The 19,467-nt window shown below is 43.4% G+C and overlaps 1 protein-coding gene across 1 annotated transcript in view; it reads left to right on the top strand.

Annotated features, from left to right (window-relative positions):
- CRTAP (cartilage associated protein) overlaps positions 1-19,467 on the top strand; it is a 33,654-nt gene that overhangs the window by 4,205 nt on the left and 9,982 nt on the right. Inside the window, exons 2-4 of the mRNA XM_060021378.1 lie at positions 1,717-1,866; positions 8,828-8,999; positions 13,966-14,094. Coding sequence (XP_059877361.1) covers positions 1,717-1,866; positions 8,828-8,999; positions 13,966-14,094 — 451 coding nt within the window. The remainder of the gene's footprint in view (positions 1-1,716; positions 1,867-8,827; positions 9,000-13,965; positions 14,095-19,467) is intronic.

Genomic DNA, 19,467 nt, shown 5'->3' on the forward strand with positions numbered 1-19,467 from the left:
GACACATTAGCTGAGACCACAAAGAGGTGTGAAAAGCAGGGAGACAGAACACAGGATGACACAAAAGATGCTATCATCAAAAAATTCACAAACAATAAATGCTGGAGAGGGTGTGGAGAGAAGGGAGCCCTCCTATACTGTTAGTGGGAGTGTAAATTGGTATAGCCACTGTGGGGAACAGTATGGAGGTTCCTTAAAAAAACAAATATAGAGCTACCATATGACCCAACAAACCCACTCCTGGGCATATATCTGGAGAAAAACACGGTCTGAAAGGATGCATGCACCTCAGTGTTCATTGCAGCATTGTTTACAATAGCTGTGACATGGAAGCAACCTAAATGTCCATCGACAGATGAATGGATAAAGAAGATGTGGAACATATATACAATGGAATATTACTCAGCCATAAAAAAGAATGAAATAATGCCATTTGCAGCAACATGGAGTTGCTAGAGACTGTCATACTGAGTGAAGTAAGTCAGACAGAGAAATATCATATGATATCACTTATATGCAGAATCTAAGAAAAAAGATACAAATGAACTTATTTACAAAAATAATTATATACATTTTAATTATAATGTATTACATATATTACATTATATAGCGTATAAAATATATTAGTACACATATATCCATGAAATAGTAAAGTTACATGTCAACATGTCTATCTGCAAGTATTCACCTGTAGACCCATGTATATGATGTGTGTGTGTGTGTGTGTGTGTATCTATATATATAGATAGAGGAGAGAGAGAGGAAATGAATCCATTTGGTACAGGTTGGGTCAGTTACTTGAAATAAACAGGTCATAAGGAGGCATGTCCCCCACCAAAAAAAAAAGACTCTTGATCAAGGTTACGGGAATAGGGAGGGCTCACCTGCATGTCCAGTACGTAAAGGCAGGGATTCTTTCCCTGTTTTGCTCATTGTTACAAACCCATTTCCTAGAACAGTGCCTGGCATGTAGGAAGCTTGAAACAAATATTTGCTGAGTGAATGGATGAGTAAGTGAGGAGGTGGTGGGAATCACTGAGAACAGTGAAGTGGAGATTCTGTGAGAGACTCTGGAAAGTATTGATACATCTGTCAAGGTTCTGGCAGAAAAGATGTGATATAGTCATACTGGGTAGTTGGAGGAACTTTTAATAAAGCAGGTATTTACAAGGGCTAGTGATAGTGAGGTGTGACACTCCCCCACCCAGGCCAGAAGGGGCAAGGGAGAGACCAATTGCTGGAAGCCAGAAGGAGAGATACCAGAAGGAGAGGCCCCCTTTGAGAGGGGCTGTGACCTTCAGTCAAGGGAGCGACCTTGCAGGGAGGGAGCCAGGACACTAACAGCCCAGCCTTACTCTCTTCCCTTCCTTCAGTCTCCTGTTGGGTTCCTGTTGGAGCTCCTCATTGATGAACCCACTGGAAGCTATGGGGACAAGGGAGTCCGCTGTGACAGCCTGTACACCAGCCTCCTGGGCAGGGCAGGGTAGGGTGGAGACTGCAGGGTGTAGATCGGGACAGGCACACAAAGGCCATCTACTCACCTGCAGCGAATGAACACTCTTCCAGAGTGGCTGGACCAGGTCTTGCTGGGTCTTGGAAATCACTGAACCCTTCGCTTCCAACATTGTGTAGAAACACAAAGTTGCCGAAGGACTGAACAGACGTTCACGCTCATCACCCATTGAGTAGCTTTTCTCTTTCTTCTTTGTATTTTAGGCAAATAATCTTCCAAAAGCCATTGCAGCTGCTCACACCTATCTACTGAAGCATCCTGATGATGAAATGATGAAGAGAAACATGGCTTATTATAAGAGCCTGCCCGATGCCGAGGACTACATTAAAGACTTGGAAACCAAGTTGTATGAGGTATATTTGCATTTTTACACAGTGGTTATTTGCAATGCGAGCTGTCAAAGAAGCGTATCTCAGTGAACATCTATTGACATCAAGGGACTGCTAGTGATTTTTGATGACATTTAGTGAATATTATGACAATAGAAATGATTGCCTTTTAAACACCTAGCTGATCCATTTAAGAATGCAATTTTACTTTCCATGATGATTTTAAAGCCACTTTTTTCTAAATGCTACATTTTAGAAATATGGTCATGTGATGGTAGAATAAGATGGTAGAATAAAGACGTGTCTTGGAAATCATCTGAAAATGACCAAGAATAGGAGAAACAGAAATATAATTCTCCATTTCTGATGAAGCTAGGAAACATATATATTAATACACACACACAACTTTATATCTTAAGTTGGAAAGGAAATAGAGGCGCTAGGAGGACTGACTTGACAGATTGGAGGCTACTTAAGTCTCTGCATCTGCAGCGCGGAATTCTGATGAGAATGAATGAGGATAATAAGAAGAGGAAGAATCTGAGCCCTTTGAGCACTTACTGTTGTCTGGCCCTGTCCAGCTCGGGCTCTGGGGGTGTGGGTACCAGTGGAGGGTTGAAAACAGAGGGATGTGTTGAAAGTACCCATGGGAGCCGTTAGATCCTAAGGTCTGACTCCAGGGTTTCCTATCGTGGGACCAGATCTCAAGCTCACTTTTTCACTGGTGGTGACCCTCAAACATAGTGGGCGAAGTCTCTTTCCTGGAGCCCTTCAGTTTTCCAGGGAAGGATTCTCCAGCCTCCTGCAGGGCTGGTGGGGTGTCCGTGCTTCTCTACTGGTGTCTGAGAGCCAGTCTCGGGAGAGGGATGGGGGTCTCACAGCTGAGTCTGAGACCTTACCTGATTCCTGGTTTTTCAGCCCATGCCTGGACTGATAGCAGGCTCTGCTATGCCTGCTCCCTGGCCCCTCAGCCTTTATGGGTAGAGTCTCTAGAAGAGACCACCAGTCTCTGGCAAGGAGCGGCTTTGGGAGGTGTGGTCCCTTAGGTGAGCAGGTGGGCGCTGGTGGGGGAACCCAGGGTTCCAACAGCTCTGTTCAGACTTTCAGCCCTGCTTTCTTTCCCATGCCTTGTGCCAGCCTCTGTGGTCCCTGGTGCCTGCAGGTGCCTACGAGTGTGTAGCTCGCCTGCTCTGAGGTCCCTCCTCTCTGATAATTTGTTTTTTTGTCTTTCCAAAAGTTGTTGAAATCTCTTGTCTGCTGCTTGCTCCTTTCCAGTTCTCCCATGAAAGGACTGAAGTCTTTTTACTTTCTTCCCTGTCATTTTTGGGGTAGGGTTTGGGGAGCAGAATGCACTGTGCTTCACTGCAAGCAGCTGCACCCTTCTTGCCCTCTTTGGAGTCCTGCTGGGTGTGGCGGGCTGCCCCCTCCCCACCATCTCCACCGTGCCCAGGGGCTTCCTCTCTCTGCAGGGCTTTCCTGCTGCTGCCATGCTGCCATTTCTGCAGAGCCAGCGGCCTGGTGTTGCTGCTCTCGTACCCAATCTCCAGACAAAGCCCCTTCAGCTCTCTGCCTGTCTTGTTTCCAGGAAATGCTGCCTGCCCAGGAGGTATAAGGAGACCCACCTTCTTAACCTGAGGCCTTTAGTTGGGTGAAAATTTCAGGTCCCAGGGGTGACCCTCAAATACCCCATTCCAGAGCAACTGAAAACAAAACTACAAATGGAGAGCCCCATGCATATTTCAAGGCCTGTCTTGGCCCCTCCAATTTGTCAGGTTTCCGCATGCATCCAAGATCTCCACTTATTTCTTGTGAAACCAGGCTGCTTCCTCAGCCCTAATTATTTCTTTTACCTGCTCCAGGCAACAGTTAGCAGAAATTCCTTGACGTTTCCACTATCTGGCACGCGGCTGCCCTCCCCAGGAACTTGTACTGATGTGTGGCACTCCTAGTTCATACTTCACTGTTAGGGGGAGGGGTATCTGACACTTGCTTAAGCTTTATCTTTTCCTTGAATCGATTTAAAACTTATTTACTAATTTTAAGTGTGTAATTCGATGAGTTTTATCAAAGGTACCACCACAATCATGATGTAGAATATTTTCTTCTCCCCTAAAAAGTTCCCTCATACCCCTGTGCAGTCCAGGCTTTGCCCTACCCCCTGACTCCTGGCAGCCACTGCTCTGGTTTCTGTCACTAGAGTTTTCTTTTTTTCCTTTATTCAAACTTGATTTTATTATCAAGTGCCTGTTACTTTTTTTTTAAATTAAGATAAGACACACAATACTAAACAGTGATTTGAAGATAATCTGAACGAAAGAGAGAACATGGTATATCTCTCCATCAGTTTGTGTCATCTTTGCTTTCTTTCATCAGTGTCTTATAGTTTTCTGAGTACAGGTGTTTTACCTCTTTAGGTAGGTTTATTCCTAGGTATTTTATTCTTTTTGTTGCAGTGGTGAATGGGATTGTTTCCTTAGTTTCTCTTTCTGATTTTTCATCATTCGTGTATAGGTATGCAAGAGACTTCTGTGCATTAATTTTGTATCCTGCAACTTTACCAGATTCATTGATTAGCTCTAGTAGTTTTCTGGTGGCATCTTTAGGATTCTCTATGTATAGTATCATGTCATCTGCAAAGAGTGACAGTTTTACTTCTTCTTTTCCACTTTGTATTCCTTTTATTTCTTTTTCTTCTCTGATTGCCATGGCTAGGACTTCCAAAACTATGTTGAATAATAGTGGCGAGAGTGGACATCTTGTCTTGTTCCTAATCTTAGAGGAAATGCTTTCAGTTTTTCACCATTGAAAATGTTCGCTGTGGGTTTGTTGTATATGGCCTTTATTATGTTGAGGTAGGTTCCCTCTATGCCTACTTTCTGGAGAGTTTTTATCATAAATTGGTGTTGAATTTTGTCAAAAGCTTTTTCTGCATCTATTGAGATGATCATATGGTTTTTATTCTTCAGTTTGTTAATATGGTGTATCACATTGATTGATTTCCGTATATTGAAGAATCCTTGCATCCCTGGGATAAATCCCACTTGATCATGGTAAATCCTTTTTTTTTTTTTTTTTTTTGTTGTGGTACGCGGGCCTCTCACTGTTGTGGCCTCTCCCGTTGCGGAGCACAGGCTCCGGACACGCAGGCTCAGTGGCCATGGCTCACGAGCCCAGCCGCTCCGCGGCATGTGGGATCTTCCCGGACCAGGGCACGAACCCGTGTCCCCTGCATTGGCAGGCGGACTCTCAACCACTGCACCACCAGGGAAGCCTGGTATGATCCTTTTAATGTGTTGTTGGATTCTGTCTGCTAGTGTTTTGTTGGGGATTTTTGCATCTGTATTCATCAGTGATATTGGTCTGTAATTTTCTTTTTTTGTAGTATCTTTGTCTGGTTTTCGTATCAGGGTGATGGTGGCCTCGTGGAATGAGTTTGGGAGTGTTCCTTCCTCTGCAATATTTTGGAAGAGTTTGAGAAGGATGGGGTATTAGCTCTTCTCTAAATGTTTGATAGAATTCACCTGTGAAGCCACCTGGTCCTGGACTTTTGTTTGTTTCAAGGGTTTTAATCACAATTTCAATTTCATTCCTTTTGATTGGTCTGTTCATATTTTCTATTTCTTCCTGGTTCAGTCTTGGAAGGTTATATCTTTTTAAGAATTTGTCCATTTTTTCCAGCTTGTCTATTTTATTGGCATATAGTTGCTTGTAGTAGTCTCTTATGATGCTTTGTATTTCTGCGGTGTCCATTGTAACTTCTCCTGTTTCATTTCTAATTTTATTGATTTGAGTCCTCTCCCTCTTTTTCTTGATGAGTCTGGCTAAAGGTTTATCAATCTCACTTATCATCTCAAAGAATCACCTTTTAGTTTTATTGATCTTTGCTATTGTTTTCTTTGTTTCTATTTCATTTATTTCTGCTCTGATCTTTATGATTTCCTTCCTTCAGCTAACTTTGCGTTTTGTTTGTTCTTCTTTCTCTAGTTCCTTTAGGTATAAGGTTAGATTGTTTATTTGAGATTTTTCATGTTTCTTAAGGTAGGATTGTATTGCTAGAGACATTCCATAGGTTTTAGATCGTGTTTTCGTTGTCATTTGTCTCTAGGTATTTTTTGATTTCCTCTTTGATTTCTTCAGTGATCTCTTGGTTATTTAGTAACATACTGTTTAGCCTCCATGTGTTTGTGGTTTTTACATTTTTTCCCCTGTAAATTTTTCTAATCTCATAGCATTGTGGTTGGAAAAGATCCTTGATATGATTTCAATTTTCTTAAATTTACTGAGGCTTGATGTGTGACCCAAGATGTGATCTATCCTGGAGAATGTCCCATGTGCACTTGAGAAGAAAGTGTAATCTGCTGTTTTTGGATGGAATGTCCTATAAGTATCAATTAAATCTATCTAGTCTATTGTGTCATTTAAAGCTTGTGTTTCCTTATTAATTTTCTCTCTGGATGATCTGTCCACTGGTGTAAGTGAGGTGTTAAAGTCCCCAACAATTATTGTGTTACTGTTGATTTCCTCTTTTATAGCTGTTAGCATTTGCCTTATGTATTGAGGTGCTCCTATGTTGGGTGCATATATATTTATAATTGTTATATCTTCTTCTTGGATTGATCCCTTGATCATTATGTAGTGTTCTTCCTTGTCTCTTGTAACATTCTTTATTTTAAAGTCTATTTTATCTGATATGAGTATTACTACTCCAGCTTTCTTTTGACTTCCAGTTGCATGGAATATCTTTTTCCATCCCCTCACTTTCAGTCTGTATGTGTCCTTAGGTCTGAAGTGGGTCTCTTATAGACAGCATATATATGGGTCTTGTTTTTGTATCCATTCAGCGAGCCTGTGTCTTTTGGTTGGAGCATTTAATCCAGTCACATTTAAGGTAATTATCAATATGTATGTTCCTATTACCATTTTCTTAATTGTTTTGGGTTTGTTTTCATAGGGCCTTTTCTTCTCTTGTGTTTCCCACTTAGAGAAGTTCCTTTAGCATTTGTTGTAGAGCTGGTTTGGTGGTGCTGAATTCTCTTAGCTTTCGCTTGTCTGTAAAACTTCTGATTTCTCCATCGAATCTGAATGAGATCCTTGCTAGGTAGAGTAATCTTGGTTGTAGGTTCTTCCCTTTCATCACTTTAAATATATCATGTCACTCCCTTCTGGCTTGTAGAGTTTCTGCTGAGAAATCAGCTGTTAACCTTATGGGAGTTTCCTTGAATGTTATTTGTCATTTTCACTTGCTACCTTTAATAATTTTTCTTTGTCAGTTTTGTTGCTATGTGTCTTGGTGTGTTTCTCCCTGGGTTTATCCTGCCTGGGACTCTCTGCGCTTCCTGGACTTGGGTGGCTATTTCCTTTCCCATGTTAGGGAAGTTTTCGACTATAATCTCTTCAAACATTTTCTCAGGTCCTTTCTCTCTCTCTTCTCCTTCTGGGATCCCTATAACGTGAATGTTGGTGCGTTTAATGTTGTCCCAGAGGTCTCTTAGGCTGTCTTCATTTTTTTTCATTCTTTTTTCTTTATTCTGTTCCGCAGCAGTGAATTCCACCATTCTGTCTTCCAGGTCACTTATCCGTTCTGCCTCAGTTATTCTGCTATTGATTCCTTCTGGTGTATTTTTCATTTCAGTTATTGTATTGTTCATCTCTGTTTGTTTGTTCTTTAATTCTTCTAGGTTTTTGTTAAACATTTATGACATCTTGATCTTTGTCTCCATTCTTTTTTCTGAGGTCCTGGGTCATCTTCACTATTATTATTCTGAATTCTTTTTCTGGGATGTTGCCTATCTCCACTTCATTTAATTGTTTTTCTGAGGTTTTATCTTGTTCCTTCATCTGGTACATAGCCCTCTGCCTTTTCATTTTGTCTATCTTTCTGTGAATGTGGTTTTCGCTCTGCAGGTTGCAGGATTGTAGTTCTTGCTTCTGCTGTCTGCCCTCTGGTGGATTGCACCTGCTAGTTTTTGAATTAAATAAAATAAGTGTACCACTGTGAACAGGGTAGAAAAGTCTAGATATAGGTAAGTTACTGATTGGTTTCCTATTTATAATTAAGAGTGAGCATGGTTTCTCCAGAGCTAATGAGAGTAGAGCTTGATGATGGTCTGATTCCTTTCAGGAGGACAGATCTCTCTCCCTTCACGTCTGGACCTTCCTTGGCTTCTCTCTGCTTTCCAGAGCCTGCTTTTGGTTTGTTTGTTTGTTTTTGTTTTTTTTTAATTGAAGTATAGTGGATTTACAGTGTTTCAGGTGTATAGCAGAGTGATTCAGTTACGCATAGAATATATATATATATGTATTATTTTTCAGATTCTTTTCTATTATAGTTATTACAAGCTATTGAATATAGTTCCCTGGGCTATGCAGTAGGTCCTTGTTGTTTACCTATTTTATATATAGTAGTGTGTATCTGTTAATCCCAAATTCCCAGTTTATCCCTCCCCTACCCCTTTCCCCTTTGATAACCATAAGTTTGTTTTCCTACTTTGTGAGCCTATTTCTGTTTTGTATACAAGTTCATTTGCATCATTTTTTAGATTCCACATATAAGTGATATCATATGGTATTTGTCTTTCTCTGTCTGGCTTACTTCACTTAGTATGATAACCTCTAGGTCCATTTATGTTGCTCCAAATGGCATTATTTCACTCTTTTTATGGCTGAGTAATATTCCATCTTCTTTATCCATGCAACCTGTTGATGGACACTTAGGTTGCTTCCATGTCTTGGCTATTGTAAATAGTGCTGCTATGAACATAGGGATGCATGTATCTTTTTGAATTTAGAGTTTTCTCTGGATATATGCCCAGGAGTGGAGTTGCTGGGTCATATGGTAGCTCTAGTTGTAGTTTTTTGAGGAACGTCATTACGGTTCTCCATAGTGGCTGTACAAATTTACATTCCCACCGACAGTGTAGGAGGATTCCCTTTTCTCCACATCCTCTCCATCATTTATTATTTGTAGACTTTCTGATGATTCCAGAGCCTGTTCATCCGAGCCGTGCGGGGGTACAACGGTGAGAACTGGAGGACGTGCATCACGGACATGGAGCTGGCCCTTCCTGACTTCTTCAAGGCCTTTTATGAGTGTCTTGCTGCCTGCGAGGGCTCCCGGGAGATCAAGGACTTCAAGGATTTCTATCTTTCCATAGCAGGTTAGTGGTGGGTTGTGTCCTCGACATAAATGGCATAGCTGCCCCTGTGGGTTCTACATGCCTTCTGGGTACTTGAGTGGCCTCTGAGGAACTTTTGAGCTTACATAAGAAAGGGTAACCGGGGTGGCTGACACATGTATGGATCAGCCTCTGATTTGGCGGGAGCTTCTGGAGAAACAGTGAGTATGGTGTCTAGATACAGGCCAGCAGAGAAGGTCTGCCTAATCAGCCCTACTTGATTACAGATTCCCATAGGCTTTTGGAAAAATAAAACTGGGCCCCAAAGCAACTCATGCCCCACCTTAGGGAGATAACTTTGATTATGGCAGTTTTTCAGCACACATCAAGGTAAAATGAAGAGTATAATGAACCTCTAATGAGTCATCACTAAGATAACTTTTGGGAAAAAAATTTTCTGACTATAAAATAATTCATGCTTATTATAGGAAGTCTAGAAAACACAGGAAAGAATGAAGAAAATTGAGGACTTCCCTGGCAGTCCAGTGGTTAAGACTCTGTGCTTCCACTGCAGGGGTCGTGGGTTCGATCCCTGGTCGGGGAACTAAGATTCCCACATGCTTCACGGTGCAGCCAAAAAAAAAGAAAGAAAGAGAAACAATTGAAAACACATAAATAGCCCTAGGGTTTCTCCTTAACCAGTAGTGGGCAGCAATGCTCCAGAGAATGGGAAATGGCCAAGAGATGTCCCTAAGTGGTTTGGGAACACGGATGCTCAAACTGCACCTTGCAGGAAGGGGACCCAGGTCAGATAGGTCTGAGATTGGCCTGAGCACCGTCTGCCTCTTGGAGTCTCTGTGCCCTGTGATGGTTAATGGCTCTCAGAAACCCTGGGGTAGGCAGCTCTTTTACAGTTATTGAATCCAGGATGGTTTTTGTTTTTGTTTTTTACTTATTAATTTATTTTTGGCTGTGTTGGGTCTTCGTTTCTGTGCGAGGGCTTTCTCCAGTTGCGGCGAGCGGGGGCCGCTCTTCATCGTGGTGTGCGGGCCTCTCACTATCGCGGCCTCTCTTGTTGTGGAGCACAGGCTCCAGACGCGCAGGCTCAGTAGTTGTGGCTCACGGGCCTAGTGGCTCTGCAGCATGTGGGATCTTCCCAGACCAGGGCTCCAACCCGTGTCCCCTGCATTGCAGGCAGATTCTCAACCACTGCGCCACCAGGGAAGCCCTGTTTTTGTTTTTGAATCACTGTTTTGCTCATGGACCTCTTTTTCCACAGAGTCCCTTTATTTTTCTTAACAAAACCTTTTTATTGTGGAAAATTTCAAACATATACAAAGAATAGAAGAGTGTAAAGAAACCCCATGTCACCATGATGCAGCTTCAGTATGGTCAACTCAGGGTCAACTGGGTGTCATCTAATTCCCACCCACTTACCTCTTATATTATTATTTTAAAAATATATTTATTTATTTATTTGGCTGTGCCAGGTCTTAGTTGTGGCATGTGGGATCTTCTCTGCAGCATGCGGGATTTAGTTCCCTGACCAGGGATCGAATCCGGGGCACCTGCATCAGGAGCTCGGAGTCTTAACCACTGGACCACCAGGGAAATCCCTCATGTTATTTTGAAGCAAATCCCAGATGTTGTTATCACTTCATTTGTAATGTTTCAGTAGGTACCTCTAAAAGATAAGAACTCGTTTTTTTCAACCACTGAACCATCACGCCTAAAAGAATTTTAACAACAGTTCCTTGATCTCATCATCAAATATCCAGTGTCCCAGTCATCTCAGAAATGTCATAAATGTGTGTTCCTTAAATTTACAATTTGTTGGATTTTTGTGTGTTTTCTTTCTTTTTTTTTTTTCTTTTTGGCCCCACTGTGCGACTTGTGGGATCTTAGTTACCCGACCAGGGATTGAACCCGGGTCCCCAGCAGTGAAAGTATGGAGTCCTAACCACTGCCAGGGAATTCCCAATTTATTGGTTTGAATCATGTTCAAAATAAGTTCCACACATTGCATTTGGTTATCTTCTTAAGTTTTTATTTTGAACAAAACTTTACTATTTTAACCATGTGTAAGTGTACAGTTCGTTGGCAGTAAGTATATTCACATTGTTGTGCAGCCCTCACCACCATCCATCTCCAGAACTTTTTCATCTTCCCAAACTGAAACTCTGTACCCATTAAACACTAACTCTCCATCTTCCTCCTTCCCAGTCCCTAGCAACCACCATTCTTCTTCTGTGTCTATGAATTTGATTACTCTGGGTACCTCATATAAGCAGAATCATACAGTATTAGTCCTCTTATGACTGGCCTATTTCACTTAGCGTAATGTCCTCAAGGTTCATCCATATTCTAGCAAATTGGTTATCTTTTATTTTTTTAATTTTTAAAAAATTATCTATTTATTTATTTTTGGCTGTGTTGGGTCTTCGTTGCTTCGTGTGGGCTTTCTCTAGTTGCAGCGAGTAGGGGCTACTCTTCGTTGTGGCACGCGGGCTTCTCTCTAGTTGTGGCGTGAGGGTTTTCCCTCGCTAGTTGTGGCACCTGGGCTCTAGAGCACCTAGTTGCAGCACACGGGCTCTCTTGTTGAGGTGCACGAGCTCAGTAGCTGTGGCTCACGGGCTTAGTTGCCCCGCGGCACGCGGGATCTTACTTCCCCGACCAGGGATCAAACCCACGTCCCCTGCATTGGAAGGCGGATTTTTTACCATTGGACCACCAGGGAAGTGGTGACACTAAGTTTTAAACATTTGGTTGAGGTGCTTTCCAGTTTCTCCACAATATAATTACTGTTTTTCCTTTTTAAATTAATAATTTGTGGATAGGTGCTTCGAGACTAGGACAACTTGCTGTCCATCAAACCCTCCCCAACCTACCCCCACTGATTTGGCACACTGTTGAGAATTCTTGCCTGAAGCATCTTTTTCTATAAAGGTTGTGTGAATATAAAACTACTTTCCCTAGGGATTTCCCTGGTGGTCCAGTGGTTAAGACTTCGCACTTCCACTGCACTGGGCAGGGGTTTGATCCCTCATTGGGGAACTAAGATCCCACATGCTGTGCAATGCAGGCAAAAAAAAAAAGAAAAGAAAAAAAAACTACTTTCCCTTTATTTATTTATTTATTTTGCGGTACACGGGCCTCTCACTGTTGGGGCCTCTCCCGTTGCGGAGCATAGGCTCCGGACGCGCAGGCTCAGCGGCCATGGCTTACGGGCCCAGCCGCTCCGCGGCATGTGGGATCTTCCCGGACCAGGACCGTGTTCCCTGTATCGACAGGCGGACTCTTAACCACTGCGCCACCAGGGAAGCCCAACTTTCCCTTTATTTTTGTGTCTGCTTCTTTCATACAGAATAGGTACCATACGTTAAACACTATTCTATGTTATGCTTTTTCCACTTAACAATATATCCTAACTAGTGTGTAGAGATTGTGTCATTCTTTTTATTACTGCCAAGTGCTCCACTGAGGGTTGGGGGAGTGATGTACCCCAGTTTATTCAACTATCTGATAGATATTTGGGCTGTTCCAATCTTTTGCTATTACATCTAATACTGCGGTGGGGAATTTTAGTGGGCTGTTGTTGTTTGCTAAGTATGGAAGTGTGTTTGCAAAGTCAACATCAGTGGGATTGATAGTTCAGAGTAAAGGTTTACATAAATTATTTGGTATTTTAAGGTACCATTTTGCATTCCTACCAGTAACGTAGGAGAGTGCCTGTTCCTACAGTCTTGCTGGCAAAATGTGTATCATCATGCTGGAGTCTTTCGCTTCTGGCTGAATGAAAGGAGAAAAGGGAGGGGCCAAGGGGCACCTGGAAGGTTGTTAGGGACCAGCCCCAGAAGTAGTATTCATCAGTTGTTACTGTCCACATTTCATGGCTCACTTAGTCACATGGCCCCAACCTAACTGCAAAGGAGGCTGGGAAATGTAGTCTTTGACATCTTTCTATGTGACTATATTTAGGTATTTTTAAAATTTTATTTTATTTTATTTATTTATTTGGCTGCACCAGGTCTTAGTTGCGGCACTTGGGATCTTTAGTTGTGGCATGAGAACTCTTAGTTGCGGCATGCATATGGGATCTAGTTCCCTGACAAGGGATCGAACCTGTGTCCCCTGCAGTGGAAGCGCAGAGTCCTAACCACTGGACTGCCAGGGAATCACCGAGAATATGTGTATTTTAACCTTTGATAAATTTTACCAAATTGTACTCCAAAACATTTGTTCCTATTTTGCTCCTACCAACAGAACATGAGAGCATGAGTCTCACTATTCTCTTCCTATCACTGGACATCATCAAATTTTAAACATTTTGCCAATGTAATAGCTTACATTATTTTAGGTAGAATTGTATTTCTTAATTTCAAATGTGGTTTAGATCTTTTCACAGTGTTTATTAGCCCTTTTTATAATTTCTATTAACATCCTTTTGGCTATTTTTATAGTGGACATTCGTCTTTTTCTTATTGATTTAGGAAACTTTGTGCGTGAAAGATTTTAGCCCTTTATCATAAGTGTTGTGAATATTTTACTTTTATCATTTTATCATTTATCATTTTTACCTTGATCTTTTGGGGCAGTGGGGCAGAAGCGGCATTAAGAAAATAATGGATACGACACAGACCTCCTAGAGAACGGACTTGAGGTTATGGGGAGGGGGAAGGGTGAGCTGTGACAGGGCGAGAGAGAGTCATGGACATATACACACTAACAAACGTAGTAAGGTAGATAGCTAGTGGGAAGCAGCCGCATGGCACAGGGATATTGGCTCGGTGCTTTGTGACAGCCTGGAGGGGTGGGATAGGGAGGGTGGGAGGGAGGGAGATGCAAGAGGGAAGACATATGGGAACATATGTTTATGTATGACTGATTCACTTTGTTATAAAGCAGAAACTAACACACCATTGTAAAGCAATTATACCCCAATAAAGATGTTAAAAAAAAAAAAAGAAGATAATGGATACACTGCCTGAAAATTTGTGTGTTCTTTCAGATCATTATGTGGAAGTTCTGGAATGCAAAATACAGTGTGAAGAGAACCTCACCCCAGTCATAGGAGGATATCCAGTCGAGAAATTTGTGGCTACCATGTATCATTATTTGCAGTTTGCTTATTATAAATGTAAGTAATCATCTTCTAGGAGATCTGAGCAAGGTACGAAGACTTAGCTTCCACATCTGCAGAGAGTACTAATCTCCTAAGATCCTTGTGAGGATTAAATGAGTTGATAGACGTGGAATGCTTAGGAAATTCACGCACTGGCACATGGCAAACTCTATATAACCGTTTTTTTGGTGGTTGTTGTTGTTGTTTTGGCCGCTCTGCGTGGCATGCGTGATCTTAGTTCCCCGACCAGGGATCAAACCCATGCCCCCTTGCAGTGGAGGCGCAGAGTACTAACCAATGGACCGCCAGGCAAGTCCCTTTTTTCTTTTCTTTTTTTAAAAAATATCATTATTTCCCTTCTTCCACATCATTGGCTTTACTTTTCAGACTCTTAGAAGGTCATTGCAGTTGGTCCTGCCTTGGCCTGAAATTGGAGCTTATCAATCAGAACCTTCCAAGTGGACAAAGGGGACACATGGGAGAAAGAAAGGAACTTGGAGTTCAGACTTCAGAGCCTGAATTTCCTGGCTTTCCCCCCTCTCTCTGTAGCCAAGATTGCTGGGTGCCACTCGCGTGAGCAGCGTGTACCTTGGCAGTTCGGTGACAAGCACGGGAAGTCACTAGGGTCATTTGCAGCAGCGACAACTCTACCCTCCTGATGAAATGTCTGGGTCTGCTGGCAGGTGTCTGGCTAGCTTCCCCAAGGCTGCCCTTCAAACTCAGGGGCGGCTGGTCTTGGGGACTCAGGGATGTCCTGGAGGAGTGCCAGGTGACCTTGTCTTCCACAGCCCCCCTTCCCCGCTGTGTCCATCCTGTTCTTCGTTGGGTTCCCTCTGCCTCAGCAGCCACCTAACCTGCCTACCTTTTAATCCCATCTCATCTCTTCTCCAGGACACACTGAAAGCCTTGCCTGCTGAAGGTTAAAAAAGGGAAAAAAAGAAAAGAAAAATATTTTCCTTCTCTCCCTCTCTCTCTCTTTTTAGTTTTTAAATTAAAAATATTTAAACTTTTGCCGTTAATCAAGATGGCTTCTTTGTTCCTGGAAAGTCTCGGATACTGACATTTATACCATGTTTTTCTGAGGAAGGTGACTGGCCTCTCTCAGCAGTGAACCTGATCTTAGAGCGGCCTGAACCTCATCTAAGGATGCAATGAAATGTACTGAAATGTCCCTTGGTTGGGACATTTCTGAGATCCAGAGGAGGTTGAGGTGTGTTTTTAACAGGTGTCCTTCCCAGAAGTCCCCTTTCATGGAGGGAAGGATGAGATTTTATTTGCTACTGTCACCCCAGCGTGAGCTGTCTGGTAAAGGATTATTTAGCATAGAGGACAAGAGTCTAGTTTTATATAATGTGTGAACATGCTTTCCTATGAGGCAGCACTGAGCTCACAGCATGATGCCAGCAAATATTTATGGACCACATTCTGGTGTGGAGGGGACAGTTTTCCACTAGGCAGTGTCTTTGCTTATGAAGAGCCCTCTTTTCTAATATAAATAGCTGATTTAATGTAAGTGCTTTTTTTCAAAAAGGCTTATAAGAGAAGCTTATTGCAGTGAACCAAACATCGCAGAGATGTACAGAGAAACATCAAAAGCAAACAACCCGGGCTTCCCTGGTGGCGCAGTGGTTGGGAGTCCGCCTGCTGATGCAGGGGACGCGGGTACGTGCCCCGGTCCGGGAGGATCCCTCGTGCCGCGGAGTGGCTGGGCCCGTGGGCCGTGGCCGCTGGGCCTGCGCGTCCGGAGCCTGTGCTCCGCAGCGGGAGAGGCCGCTGCGGTGAGAGGCCCGCGTACCGCAAAAAAAAAGCCAACAGCCCATCTCCATCCCCCTCCCTGCTCTCCCCCAACCCCAGTGTTAACTGTTGGCTTATATTCAGCCACACTTGGAAGGACCCTTTTTTAATGAGAATTATGAAAAAATTATGTACATGTTTTATTTAACTTCTGGAAATTTCAAAACATATATTGGGGGCTTCCCTGGTGGCGTCGTGGTTAAGAATCTGCCTGCCAATGCAGGGGACATGGGTTCAAGCCCTGGTCTGGGAAGATCCCTGGAGCAGCTAAGCCTGGGCACCACAACTACTGAGCCTGCGCTCTAGAGCCCACGAGCCACGACTACAGAACCCGCGTGCCACAACTACTGAAGCCCACGTGCCTAGAGCCCGTGCTCTGCAACAAGAGAAGCCACTGCAATGATGAGCCTGCGCACCTCAACGAAAAGTAGCCCCCGGTTGACCACAAGTAGAAAAAAGCGTGTGTGCAGCAGCGAAGATCCAACACAGCCAAAAAAAAAAAAAAGAAAAAAGAAAAACCAAGGTAATTAATAAAAACAACAACATATGTTGGAGAGGTTGGTATAATGATCTCTAGGGTGCCCATCACCCAGTTTCAACTTTTATCAACACATTGCTGATCTTGGATTCAGTTTACAGATGTTCTGTTGGAAGAAAATATAGCCCGTGTTTTTCTTTCATTTTCATGAGAAGCTGTGCTGACACTTCACTAAACTACCCCGTGAATGGACATTGAAACATGGATCTTCCAGCCACTAAGTAGGCTTGGTTCAGTGGGAACACGCGAGGACACTGGAGTTTAGAGGTGTTCCGGACACTTCCAGGCCCTGGAAGCTCACTGGTCAATCCTCTGAAATCCTGACTAACTCTAAAAACCAACCAGAATATCAGAAAATGTGGCAAAGACATAATGGATAAAACACCAAAATTTTCAGCTTTTCTTGCTGCTCCCTAAGAAATCTTTGCTTTCTGGATTACAGGTAAATAGTGTGAGTAAAATTTACATCTTGAAATTGGCCTCTTGAATCCTCTTGGCCCTGTTTTGAATTCTTTTTCAATCACCTACCCCAGGACGTTTCTTGAGGACAGGTGTCATTTCCAACCCCACAGGCCTTGTGACTAGGAAGTGCCCATCAGCAGTGGTTTTAAAGTTGTTGTTATGGGAAACGGCCACAAGGCGGCAGCATTTCTTCATGCCTAACTTGGATACTTGGGTAACCGGAACCTTAGGAAAATCATGTTCCTGGGTTGTCAAGGAGGATGTAATGTGCCAGAAGAAAGGCCCAAGGGCTTGTGTCTCATTCCTTCTTCCCCCTTACCCTTCACCCCACAGAGAAATCGCAGCCCCAGCAACACCGCTGCACTGAGGGCGCTGTCGTCCCTGGGTGGGGCGATTCTAAGGAAGGAGGATGGAGGTGGGAACCCCACCACCAGGAGACGTGGAGACCAGGTGACTTTTCAGAGCTTCTCCAGACCAGAGGTCCACCCTTTCTTGGGTGCACTAGGCTTGGCTTAGCTTTGGAAGGGCTCACCTGGATCTGGAGATGGCAGTCTCATCCAGAGGGGACCCGGCACTACAGGTCCAAGGGGGGCTCGTTTGATGGCATATCCTCCCCAGCTCCCTCAGCCCCACGAGAGTGCAGCCTTGGGACCCAAGCCTCCTTAGGCTTCAGGGATGTGACCCCAGCCCCAGTTACCAAGCCCTGAGGGAAATACGGCAGGTACTACTTTTTTTTAATTGAATTTTTCTTTTATATGGACTATAGTTGATTTACAATGTTGTGTTTGTTTTAGGTGTACAGCAGCTTGATTCAGTTATACAAACATATAGAGCTGTTCTTTTTTGGATCTTTTTCCCATATAGGTTATTACAGAGTGTTAAGTAGAGTTCCCCGTGCTACACAGTAGGTCCTTCTTGATTATCTATTTTATATATATGAGGGTGTATCTGTTCATCACAACTTTCTAATTCATCTCTACCCCCCCTAATTTCCCCTTTGGGAATCATAAGTTTGTTTTCTAAGTCTGTGAGTGTCTTTCTGTTTTATAAATTAGTTCATTTGTATCAATTTTTAGATTCCAACTGTAAGTGATATCATATGATATTTGTCTTTTTCAGTCTGACTCACTTCACTTGGTATGATCATCTCTAGGTCCATCCATGTTGCTGCCAATGGCATCATTTCATTCTTTTTTATGGCTGAGTAATATTCCATTGTATAAACGCACCACATCTTCCTTTTCCGTTTGTCTGTTGATGGACATTGTGGTGGCTTCCATGTCTTGGCTGTTGTAAATAGTGGTGCAGTGAACGTTGGGGTTCCTGGGTCTTTTCGAATTCTGGTTTTCTCCAGATATACACCCAGGAGTGGGATGGCCGGATCATATGCTAGCTCTGTTTTTAGTTTTTTAAGGAACCTCCACACCGTTCACTGTAGTGGCTGTTCCCAATTTATAATCCCACCAACAGCATAGGAGGGTTCCCTTTTCTCCACGCCGTCTCCACATTTATTGTTTGTAGATGTTTCGATGATAGCCATTCTGAATGGTGCGAGGTGATACCTCGTTGTAGTTCTGATTTGCATTTCTCTAATAATAATGATGTGGAGCATCTTTTTAAAAAATATTTATTTTATTTTTGGCTGTGTTGGATCTTAGTTGCAGCATGCGGGCTCTTTGTTGCGGTGTGTGGGCTTCTCCCTAGTTGTGGCAGTGTGGGCTCCAGAGTGTGTGGGCTCTGTAGTTGTGGCTCAGGGGCTTAGTTGCCCCGCGGCATGTGGGATCTTAGTTCTCCGACCGGGGATTGAACCTGCGTCCCCTTAATTGGAAGGCAGATTCTTTTTTTAAAAATAAATTTATTTATTTATTTTAAATTTTTGTCTGCGTTGGGTCTTCGTTGCTGCGCATGGGCTTTCTCTACTTGTGGCGAGCGGGGGCTACTCTTCGTTGTGGTGTGCGGGCTTCTCATTGCAGTGGCTTCTCTTGTTGCAGAGCACGGGCTCTAGGCACGCGGGCTTCAGCAGTTGTGGCTCGGGGGCTGTAGAGTGCAGGCTCGGTAGTTGTGGCACATGGGCTTAGTTGCTCTGCAGCATGTGAGATCTTCCCAGACCAGGGCTCGAACCCGTGTCCCCTGCATTGGCAGGCAGATTCTTAACCACTGCACCACCAGGGAAGTCCTGGAAGGTGGATTCTTAACCACTGGACCAACAGGGAAGTCCCAGCGATGTGGAGCATCTTTTCCAGTGCTTCTTTTTTATTTTTAAAAACAGTGTGAGTGAAATTTATCTCTTGACATTGGTTTCTTGAAAGTCGGCCTTGTTTTGAAATTTTTTTCAATCACCCCAGGACATTTCTTGAGGACGGGTGTCATTTCCAACCCCACAGGCCTTGTGACTCGGAAGTGCCCATACACAGCGGTTTTAAAGTTGTTGTTATGGGAAACTGCCACAAGGCGGCAGCATTTCTTCATGCCCAACTTGGATACTCGGGCAGTCAGAGCCTTAGGAAAGTTGTGTTCCCGGGTTGTCAAGGAGAGCGGAGTGTGCCAGAAGAAAGGCCCAAGAGCTTGTGTCTCGTTCCTTCTTCCCCCTTACC

Source organism: Delphinus delphis, chromosome 10, assembly GCF_949987515.2.
Source record: "Delphinus delphis chromosome 10, mDelDel1.2, whole genome shotgun sequence".
Taxonomy (NCBI): Eukaryota; Metazoa; Chordata; class Mammalia; order Artiodactyla; family Delphinidae; genus Delphinus; species Delphinus delphis.